Source organism: Grus americana, chromosome 1 (genome assembly GCF_028858705.1).
Source record: "Grus americana isolate bGruAme1 chromosome 1, bGruAme1.mat, whole genome shotgun sequence".
Taxonomy (NCBI): Eukaryota; Metazoa; Chordata; class Aves; order Gruiformes; family Gruidae; genus Grus; species Grus americana.
In genome coordinates, this window is record NC_072852.1 from 118,833,977 (window position 1) to 118,846,261 (window position 12,285).

The 12,285-nt window shown below is 35.8% G+C and overlaps 1 protein-coding gene across 7 annotated transcripts in view; it reads right to left on the reverse strand.

The window, feature by feature from the left end:
• Positions 1 to 12,285, reverse strand: part of HLCS (holocarboxylase synthetase) — a 129,664-nt gene that overhangs the window by 81,905 nt on the left and 35,474 nt on the right. For all 7 annotated transcript variants that reach the window (XM_054813818.1, XM_054813819.1, XM_054813821.1 and 4 more), the window contains one exon: positions 1,867 to 2,138. In XM_054813818.1, the coding sequence (XP_054669793.1) occupies positions 1,867 to 2,138 (272 nt within the window). The remainder of the gene's footprint in view (positions 1 to 1,866; positions 2,139 to 12,285) is intronic.

The following is a 12,285-nucleotide window of genomic DNA, read 5'->3' on the forward strand; positions in this document are numbered from 1 at the left end:
CTTAGATCCATAAATGCTTCATTAAATTTGGACTAGTTAATGTAAAAAAGCAACCTGAGTGCTAACCACTCTGCTGGTGCAGCACTTTAAAGGTAAGAGAGCAAAAGTTGCAGAGTCATTGAAAAACCAAGATCACTTCTCCTAGCTTCCTTGCCTTTCTTGATAATATAATCATATATAAATTGACCAGACATGATTGTATTTAGCTTGTGATATCCAAAGGCATTCAGAAAACTCTGAATTATATACTCCATCTTAATGAGATGTGTGAATAATGTTATTGAGATCCACCCCAAAAACAACTGTCAGAGAAGAAAAGTCTTGACCTATTAAATTATCACTTTGTTGGATTTTTCACAGTACTTCTGCTTTCAACCCAGTGGGCCAGACATGCTGTGAATACTAAAAAAAAGAAGCAGATGCTACAAATGCTTCTATAAAACAACTCTTTTCTTCATGCCCCCTTATTGAACTAGCATGTTTGTCTATGTCCAAAAGTCATTGCAAAAGCAGTTGCAGGACGAGGACGTAGATCTGCGGGAAAGGGAGTGGCAAAACTGGATAGCAAGGTTCTTTTAATGTGTATGCACGTGAGTATGTATGCACACACCAGAGAATAGTTTGGAATTAAAAGAAATTTCTATTTGATTCCAACTGTCTCTAAATTGCAATATTTTAGCACAAATTATCATTTGTAAATTCTATGACAGCGCAAACTATAAGACTACAAACTAATTTACTTTAATACTGTTATAATGCATCCTCATTCACAGATTTTGCGTGCATATATTCTAAAACAAATCACCTTTGTTACTTGCAAGAAGGCATATTCTGTAACTTATATCGGTCTCACAATTTAGGCTCTCTAGCTGAGAACTAAAGCTATTATTGCTGGTTAACTAATCAGTTACAATAACATTCAAGATGATTTAACTGATGATGTTGATAATAAAAAAAATCCAAAACAAAATTCCTGAGGTTATTTTCAACAGTAAAATTCATCTGCAATTTCTGCAGATAAATTAACACTGGTACTCAAAAGTAGCTGCCAAGAAAAGTTACAGCTGCAGGTAGAAACACACATAGAAAAATATGTCCTGAAGAGTAACAACTTCCCAAAGACAGTTTTTTCCATCAGACTATTTCATGAAACATAACAGTATAGTCTTTGTACATATACTCCAGCCTAAGATTTAGTAACTGTGATTTTCATATCGCTTAATCCCATTGAAAACTCTAATGAACTACCTTCTCAAAGGTATCCCACAACTCATTCACAAGGGTCATCTATGTGATGATGAAAGAATGTCTAGCATAACCCTAATCGATGTTTAAAAAACCCTGAACAAACCACTGAAGAGCATTTTAGTGAAATATTCCGTAAAAGGAATGAGAGAAACCAGTAATGTTAAAATTAAGGCTACAATCTACTTGATATTACTTTTGTCAAATAACTAGCTTAGAGAATAATTTGTACTAGAAAGTGCATATAATCTCCTAAATATGCTTATCTAATACCTTAAACTTTTCTATGTTGATGTTCATGCTTTGCAAGAGGAATGATTAAATGCCACTGCCAAATAAAAAGTTGTCACACTCAGATTTTCCTACCCTTTATGGCTTAGCATTTTATACATTATCAGTTAATATTCTGTTAACACAAAATCTCTATTTTGTGTCCTATCTAGAGGATAGCCAGGTTTTTGGGGGGGGGGGGGGAGGGTGTTTTGTGGGGGTTTTTTGGCTAGCTTGTAGGCAACAAATAAGCCAAAGAGAAAAAAGTTTCTTTCTGAACATTGTGTGTTACTATAATTGTGAATTCCAGATCAGAAAGCTTATTCAGTATGGTCTAGATCGCTATCTTACCCATCCAGAAGATCCATTGTTGTTGTTGTAACTTCAGTAAAAAGAATAATCTTTCCAAGCTTCTTTGTTTGAAGATTCTGTTGATATGTTTTCAGGCTGAAATGTTCTGATGAGAAGCTTCCCATTTGAGTGATAACTGGCATGAGAGACGGCGTTATCTCCATTTTTGATTCACAGGATGAAACAAATTTAAGAGATACCTTGCTGGATGCTCTTAATCCTTCAGCATCTACATTTCCCTCGAGCCATTTCAGAAAAGCAAGATGGATTTCCTGTGGGTAAGTGAAATAAAATAAGGCATAGAAATACAGACAACCACATGTGAAGACACACAAACATTCTTCTGAGAACATTTTTATTCCAGCAATCATCTTCTACTTCAAAATAGGAACATTAACCCAATTTCCTCTTCAAAGGTCAACTGCTGCTGCTTGTTCTATTCCAGCCTGGCCTGACTACTTGGTACCGTCTTCCAAGATTAATTAGGCTTAATCTTTCCCTATAACAGGGTTTGCAGTGGTTCTCCTAGGTACTGGAGCATGGAGCACACGCATTCGCCTGTATTATGCAGGTTTTTCAACATGCTAAGTTTCTTTGCTGGAAGCCCTTTAGTCCATCACTAAGACTTGATTTGAAGCATAAAGCAGCAGCAAAGAGAAACATGTACTGATTTCTCAGCAGAATACCTGCTAAAAAGACTCATACCTTCAGCTAACAGAACCTTAGCTACTGTTACCTTAAATATAGACAAAAGTGGCTGTTCATTAGCTAGCTAAAAGAGAAGTGTGTAACTCAAGAATGCCCACAACTAAGAAAATTCTACCAGCATATGAAACGCATGTTGTATGTATGCTCTGTTATCCTTGTCCCAGTCACGGCACAGCTAGCACACATTGCTGTGCAAAAGATTTTAAATGTGAAATATACACGTACATGCATATATAATTTTATATATCTACACACCAAAACTTTGATTTTTATCTCCTTTATTTTAGGTTATTCAGAAATACGTTTTTTTGAACATGAAATGAAGAGATGAATGACTAGGCTTATTACCTGTTGGGTGATACCCTGAAACAACTGTTACACATTCATAGAACTCTTTCTGGAGATATCTAATCCTGTTCTGAGAGATTTGATATGAAACGTTTGCCATGTCTTTAGAAACCGTAGTTAACAGCCCACAAACACAGATGCTGGGACTTCTTTTTGCTAAGCGTGTAGCTTAAATTTTGACTCTCCTTCTAGAGTCAAAGTGGTCTTTGAGACAATATATGATATATATGAAGCCGCAAAAACAATGGTTTCTGTTCTATTGAAACTAATGTACTAGTGATCCTTGCCCTCAAATTTTTAAGAGGAAGACATTTGACTTTTAATTTAAAAACTTCTAAACAAATATATGCCCCTCCTTCCCATTACTGCCATATCTGGGAACCAGAATATGAGTGTTTCCTATGTGAGTGCTGAAGACAGGACTAAGCTCTCTTGCCCTTGAACAAGATGTCTCTGAGCTCCAGCCCAACTCTTTAAAACCCACAAACCACAACTAAGAGCAAACTTCCTATAAATAGTTATCTAGCCAAGGAATTACTCCAGTTTTCCAAATCCCATTGTTACATCTTAAGAAGGAATGAGAAAAGTGGTCCTGTTCCTAACACCTTTCTATAGATTTTCCATCCGCAGAAACTACACCTTCTCAAGTTTCACATGGACACCGCTTCTTGTGTGACGTTCTTTGTATGCTGAATGCCAGCAGACTTACTGGTTTGCAGCCCTGAGTAGCAGAGCATAACGCAAAGAAAGGAATAGTCTCTCTCCAAATGCAATCAGGCACTAGCTTCTAAGCCCCAGGACAATCTAAAAGTGACTCAGTAGCTACATTTTAGTTACAGAGAAATTACTTCTCATTTCTTGGTTTTCTAAAGCTCTATCCGAACTCTTTCCATCTAACTTCTTGGATAAGATATGCTTTAAATATTTTCTTCCTTTTGGGGTTTCATTTGTTTGTTTGTTTTTTGCATATGCATCATAAATGATGATGTGGCATTAAAGGTTCTATGAGCATTTCTTTGACTTGATCTGCGTGAAGCACTTGTATCTTCACTTAGTGTAACATCCTAGCTTTGACAGACTGCTGCTAAATTCTTTACACACTATCCTACTTGTTTTATACTTACGCAGAGCAACTTACTAGCTGTAACTGATATTTAGAAAAATTAAAGCTTTCATTCTTGTCAGGAAGTATATGGAAAAGCTGTGCTTAATCAGAAAGTGCATTTTCCTATTGCTTTCCAGAGAAATTCACTTAGCATAATTGAGCATGCAAGTCCTAGACACAAACCCATAATTTTAACTTACATAAGGATGGGTTTACAGACTTACATTAAGTTAAAAAATAAAGGTGCTTAAAGTATTGTTACATTCTAAACAAACAATGAAAGTGCTCGATACTATGCGTCAGAAAGTCTGGTGTACTTTTGCGACCGCATACTTTCTGAAAAGACTGAAATAGCATGTATTTATATATGATGTTACATTATTACAAATATGCCACACAATTCCTACCATTTATCCTCTCGAGTATATTCTTTCAGGTGATTTTTTCCCCCTACTTTTTAGGTTTACTTCTTGGTTTACTTTTTTTGTTTCTAACGCATACTGAACCATTTAAGAATTGTTACATGTGTATAATTATGAAGCTAATTTTTTCCATAATGTACACGTTTATTGAGCTGATCAAAAAAATAAACATGAGTAATACGTAATCAGGAACAGCATTTGATTTTTTTTAAATTCCTAAAAAATATGTTTTTACATTTTTAACAAAGCACACGCTAGAACAATTAATTTTCACTCTAAGAACCTCCTTCACGCAAAGTTACAGAAACACAGATGCTGAACCAATACATTTTGGTCCCCACAATTATACCGGCACACAGAGAAGTACGTTTTTGTATAATGAAATAAACACAGATAAGAAGTCAGGGTTAACCTCTGCGTCAACTCCATTTAAAAGGAATATAATCACGTCAGAACCTGAACTGTGCGATTTGTTGCTAAGTTCAGGATTCAGCTTTGATTTCAGACCTCAGCCCCAGCCGCGTCCGCCGTTCTGCAGCAACCTCTGGTGGCCGTTTCAGTGAAAAGTGGCGCTTCAGGAACTGCCTGGCCTTCCACACCTCTGGGACCAGATCAGGTGGGTCAAGCAAGGCATCCAACACAAGGTAAGGGAATACCCAAACTCCTGGCCACTGCTTACCCTGGCCATTACCAAAATCCTAAAACATGCAGGTACAAGCTTTAAATGAGTATGCAATCAAAAAAGCTGTAGCTGTCACATATTCAGACATCGACAACAGTATCTGCAGCTAATTCCACATACAATCATACAATCTGTATTATGCATATTATCAGTAACGTACTTTATAAATATGATAACTACACTTGTTTTAGGGTGGCACAAGTATATTCTGAAATTGTTAGTCATTGTTACCACATCAGTTTTGGATAGGAGAACTGAAGTCAAGCCAAATTAACTTCCTATCAAACTGTTCGTTTTTCAAATCACATTTTATATGTACATTCTCTAAAGCAAAGTTATTGCCTTCTTTCTTAAAGTAAGAATGAAAATTGACATGTCAACCAAACAACTTGGTGACTAGAGAGCTAATCAGCTTTTCACAGTTAAAATAATCAACTACAAATTTAATATTTATAATAATAAATTTTTCTATCCAAATTTTAAATGGTAAAAGCACAATATATTTTCAATGCACCATAAAAACACAATTACCAAAAGCAGAAAAGCACTATACCAACAGGAACTACCCATCACTTCTCACTACCACATTTTCTCCCAGCATTCCAAAGCACGACTTAAATCCTTGCAGACAGAAGCATGGAGAAATACGAAATTTCAAAGCAGTGACAGCCTCACTGATCTGGGACCCAGGGATCAACCAGCAGAATTTTGATTGTCAGACTGAAAGTGTCACTGAATGAAAAGTTGTTCTGAGGGGTAAGGGAGATGTAGTGGACATTAATTCACAAAATTCATAAAAACAGAGAGTTAAGCTACTGTATACTACACACCCTCAGCTCCGCCACTGATCAGCATAAATGTTTATTAGGGGTCACAGTATCAAGGATTGGGGGTCTGACATTGTAAGTTGTTGAACTAAAGTTTAAATGGCAACTGTAACATAAAGAAGAAGAGTAAAAGCTGTATTTTGTTTAGGACTTAACATCTGCTTTCTATGATGTTAAGAGTTTGGTCAGGTGTGTGCAGAAACTGCTACCTAACAGAAGTTTTCTTTTGCTGTTTAAAATTATTTTTATTTTTGTAATCAGTAGTTTCACTTTTTTCTAACGCTTACTTAGCAGTTGAGATGATTGAACAAAAAGGAGAAAAGAGGGAGACATAAGAGACAAAAAACAGCTGCATATGGACCCTTCTCTGTTGTAGTATAAAATAACAGAAAATTACAGCTCCTGATGGAGAAGATTTTATTTGCACCTGGGCTCTATCAACCAGTGAGACTTACATACAAAGCACATAAACTTTCACTTATAATGGTTCAAAATAATCCCAAATCCAAGACGTTTTTCTTACGTTCTATTTATATAGAAAATTTTGTTGTGCTTTCTTATTTTTCTGTGTGTCTTCATATACACACACAGACGTATGCAAGTATCTCTCTCATTGGGCAAATTTGGGAGCTGCTCTTTTTTACCAAACTCTGTGATGCTAGATCTTAAACTCTATCAACAGAATTGTTAAGATGGTCACAGCCTAAATCAATTTGGTTTCTATTAAAACCATGGAGGTGAAACTAAATGAAAGCTAAAAATATAATGCCATAAAGCAAATAAACATTATACATCAGTCCGCCCTCTCCTTTTTTGGGAGAAAAAAATGAGACAATTTTAACTACTGATGCTCTAACTGATGACTTAATATTGTGGCTATAATATAATACTCTATTTTAGCTGTTGCTTGTTGAGTAAGTGAGGCCAAGTATTCACTTTCTGGATACATAGCTAGAATTTAACAATTTTTCTCCTTCCTTTGCATAAAATGTAATAATTTCCAATGAACTACTTCTATTTTTTCTTCACCGTACTTTAAAAGTTTGCAGTTGATGTATTGATTCACGTATTATCAGTTGATGCACTGATTAAATCACATACGCATATATGTTTATTAACTGCAAGGAAGTGAAGATTACCCAGGCATCAAGTACCAATCTTTTAGAGGAGCACATGAATAGCCCATTTGGAGCATAACCACCTTTAAAGACATCACACCTTCAATATGGCTAACTTGGGTTTGGTTTGGTTTTTTTTTCCCTGAATGGGTTGTTTTCAAATGAGTATTCTTCGGTTCAGGTATAATCTTAAATGTATATATTTCATATGAATTCTATAATAACATTGATGGAAAAACACATTTTAATAAAGAGTGCCCAGCATTTGGAATCTGAATTCAAGTTTAGAATATAAAAATACACACATACATATACGCAAAAAAATATATCCTCCTTGTATTATACAGCTTTGCTCAACAGCCCTACAAGTTTCAAGGTGTTAAATTAGCCACTGGAGAGCTTCCATAGCATCTCCTGAATCCAACAGAAACAAACTGAAGTCCAACGTGGTAGTAAGCAGTAGGCTGGCGCCAGCAAAAAACACATCTACAGTGGCAACTCCAGCCCCAAATGCTAAGGCCTTAGGAGGCCAGCAGCAGGAAAAGTCAGCTATTAGCACAAGAGGGCAAGGTTTTGGCAGACATTTCTGACTAATGAGGCACACAAAATGCTTTTCTGATGCTGCCTGTGTTTTTACTTCCTGTGGTAATGCCATACTTTGAGATCTGAAGCAGATGACAGTTTCGTAACACAACCATAGCCCCATTTTAAAATCACATTCATACTTAGTCGATACAGAAAAATGCTGAAAATAAATAACTATTAAATGGCATCAAAAAACCTTACTGTAACTATACAGAAGATGCAGAAAAAATGTGAAGTTATATACGAAGTTATATACTATCCTCATTGCTTTCAAACTCTAGCATGTATATATTACCTTTTACTGAGGCTTTGTAAAACATTTCATAAATACTAAGTTTAGTACCACATCCATTCATTAAAAGGTATTATTTTCATTTGCAAGGAGAAGAAACCCAGTATAATGTCTTTCTCTTTAGGAAAAGACTGAAGAAAACAAAAACAAAACCAAGAACACCCCAAAATCTTTATAGATCAGATGAGGAAAGAAGATGATCTCTTGGCGATCACAGCCTTGACAGAGGAACTGGAAGATAAAGAATAGGCCTGCTGTAACCTCTTCTGCAGATACACTCACAAAGATGGGAGAAAGGTTCCTTTTCCCTCCCAAGAAAAACAATACTGGCAATTAAGTTGTAGTGGCCATCGTCTACTAGTTCAGCAGGACGTAGGAAAGCTGTGGATAGTAGATATATTACTTGTGTTTGTGCGCCAAAGCCAGTGTCTTTAACCAGACAACCAGGTTAAGAGATTTCATTAGACAGTCATAATCATTATTTCAATACTGTTCAGATGTCATTAATATGTAATAACATTACAAAACTACACATCAATGCCTGGAGTTCTGAATAGTTGCCCTTTTAAACTTAAGTAAATGTAAGCTTGAAGATGGATTTTGTAACAACTGAAACAAAAAGAATAAACAGAACTGTAAAACACAAAGGCTATTTACAACACATTCAAAATCTGATTTGAAATATATCATAGACTCATAGAATGGTTTGGGTTGGAAGCGACCTCAAAGCCCATCTAGTTCCAACCCCCCTGCCATGGGCAGGGACACCCTCCACTAGACCAGGCTGCCCAAAATCCCATCCAGCCTGGCCTTGAACACTGCCAGGGATGGGGCTTCCACAACTTCTCTGGGCAACCTGTAGTACTCAAATGAATTCAAGCATATATTAAACTTTTATCTTAATATTAAATGCTTATAATTAACTTCAAAGTTAAGTACTTGTTCAAGGAAATAGATAAAAATTGGGCAAGCTGGATAGTTTCCCTCCATGGCCCCACTGGTTGATTTTAATCTATCTTCAGATTACTTACAATATTTTCATTTGTTTTGCATAGTTTATTAATAGGAAGACATATTTTAGCTGAGGTCACTCCTCTAGGCTCAGTCAGGGCAGAATCTCTGCATCTCTTACTCTATTCAGCAGGCAGAGGGTCATTATTTTAATGATTCGGTGTTTTAGTTCATAGCACAAAAATCTGAGGAAGGAGAAAAATCTCCAGTTCTCCACTCCCTCCTTTCTCCAGCCCCCAAAGAACTTCGTAAAGATTTTATTGTAGTACAGCCGAGGTGCATTCTCATTTCATGTTCTCATGAACTTCTGTAGTTACTTGGCTGATATTTGCTATGCATTCTCAGGATACTACATAACTAGGAAATCTGTTTCAGTTTATTAATAAGCTTTTTATGTTTCCTAAACCCAGATACAGTGCAAAACATTAGTCAATTGTGTAAAATATGGAAGGGCATTTAGAAAGATGGCAGGGTTTGGTAACTTTTTAAATTCACAGCTAGCTGGATTTTTAGGAGTCTCTAGTGGCTCGGGTAGTTACTTTAGTCTGCGATATACTTTCGCAAGAGAGGCAGAAAAAGCTAATCATTTCTAAAAGATCATTCTGGAGACCAAGTTCCTTATTTTTGCCTCCACACTTCCGCGTGCTTTGAAAAACAAGTATTAAATTACATAAACTGTTACACAGTGCATCTTCTCAGCAATGTGGGGAGTAGAAATAGTCACATATAGAAAGTGGGTTGATTTTGCCAACCAATGTGTGGAATACCTAGTCTAAAAAAGGGAAAGATTTTTAACGAAGTGTTGCAAGGTATCCTTAGTCTTTTTATCGCAGTTACATTTCTTTGAACATAAAGCATCTTAGATTTCAACCCATTCCCAGTCTCTATGTCCAGCAACTGCTCATAAATCTGTGCCTAAATTTGAATCCAAAATTAAATTTAGCTTTACGAAGCACTGTATGTAGGCAGAAAATTAATTTATCCAATGTGCAGCAGTCCATTCTAAAAACAGGCCACAGGGCCCAGGTCGGAATCCACCAACTAATGGAAAATATATCAGATGTTACCTTCTGTAGAGAAAAGAATGCTGTCCATAAGGTTAAAAATAAGATAAAAAGAAATCAACTAGCAATGAAATGGAAAAATGGCCTTCATGTCAAGTTTTTTATATCAGTCTCTCTCTGTTGTTTTTAGCACAGTGTTATGCTTAGGTATTAGGTTGCTAGAAGGCACATGCTGTCATTCAGTCATGCAAAACAAATAAAGGAAATGAGGCAATCACATGTTTTCTTTATTGTTCTATGCAAAAAAGTACCAAAAATTCTTAAAAGGATGGAATAATTACAAAAAAATAAATAAATAGAGTGAATGCGTACTGCTGTAAGCAGAAGACATTTGTTTTGATTTCTCAGTTTTGACAAAGTACTACCATTTACGATCCCTGACTGTGCAAGAGCCTTCGCAGCCGCAGGACAAGGCTACTCAGAGAAGGTGCCACTGCGCTGTCCTGAACGCAGAGCAGAGCTGAGCGGAGGAACAAGGAGGACAGCAGAGCAATGCTGTAAGGTGCATCCTGCCTTTTGCTTTTCTTACTCAGCTGCAACAGAACAGTCTGGAAGCAATCTTCCCAGCAGCTGCTCTCATCAACAAACTGTTTATTGTAAGAAAGTGGCTGGGTCAAAGGCTAAACGTCATCCAGAACTGAAAGCCTATCTTTAAAAAAAACCTGAAGCCGTCCATGCATATGAAAAAAGCACATTACATATGAAAGAGAACCATATTTCATTCTGAAAGGCCAAAAGTCTACTTAAACAAAAACTCCTTAATTTGATGAAGCAGTATTTTATAATGTTGCACTAATTTACTGTGGCTTGTGCTGATTTTGAGACCTGTGCAAGGTTTCTAATAAAAACAGAAGTTATTTAAAATTCAGTCTGTGTTTTATGGTAAAAAAAATGGAGTTGTATTAAAAAGTATTCTAAAATATTTTATTAACGCTGAGTAAGTTAGCTCCATATTCACATACAACAAAAAAATGAGTACTCCTCTAATACATTACAAATGCACCATCAACGTGTTATACAAGTTGAAAAAACAGGTTGAGGCTCAGTGTCAGTTTTAAAAAAAAAAATTGCCAGTTTTACGATGCACGTAGCAGAGCAAGATGACGTACTAAATGCATGTGTATAAAATCCTTCACAAGCACTTGCCAAGTCAGTTTGAAACCTTATTTGAAAACTTTTGAAAGCAACAGCCCGCATTCAGATCTCAAAACCTCCTCCAGAATCCCCAGCTCTGTCAAGAATCACTAAAGGATTGAATTTAACCAGGTTTTAAGCCAAGCATACTTAAAAAAAATTGTAATCGCCTGTTACCATATAACTACATTTAAGCACGTGAACACACACACACAGAAAAAGATACGAACAAAGACTGTATGCATCAAACCTCCCTCATGGTTAGCATAATTTAGTAACATCCATAATAAAGTTTTAGTTTAAACTAAAGTATGCTAAAAATCACAGGACAAAATCTCATTTAGTAGTTTGTAGCTCTTAGTCTCAGAAATTTAACAGTATATGACCAGCTATGCAAGGTAAACTGGTATCATAACATAGCACAGTAATTGGGGTACGTTTGCTCCAACAGACTGTAAAGTTGACTTTGAGGGTAAAGGATCAATAAGAACAAGGTCTACCTTTGACATAACATCACTACATAACACTTCACAAAAATGAGTGTTGCAATGAAAGGGCTGATAAATCAGAGGACTAGTAGGTGTTGATTTATTCTACCAGAAAAAGGCGTGATAAATTACGGTTTGACCATTTAATTCTTCATGACACCTACTTTGTAACAAAACTGTTGTTATTTTTTTGAAAAAAAGCATACAGTAAATTGATCATATGTGCAACTGTGCTAAAAATAAGTATAGAGAAACCAGGCAGAAGGGAAAAGACATTCCACTTTTGCACTAAAAACTGAACATTATGCATATTAAAGTGGGTTTAAAAAAAAAATAATCAAAGTCATGTTTAGAAGAATAAGTTAAGATATAAATCTAACCTTAAATGCTGTACACATTTATTTTAAATTACTCTCAAAAGTAGTCTGTATTGACTAGAAAAAAAAAATACAGAAGAATTTTGTTCTCAGCTAATAGGGCAATAAATTAGATGCAATATATTCAGCTGGTAAAACTGGCTCTGTTGAACAGCTATCACATAATAGCATTTTTATTTGGTACAAAAACTTTTTTTTTTTTAAACTGAGGATAAAATTGTTTGTTGAAAATCTTGGAATTAGTAGTAGAATGAGTTA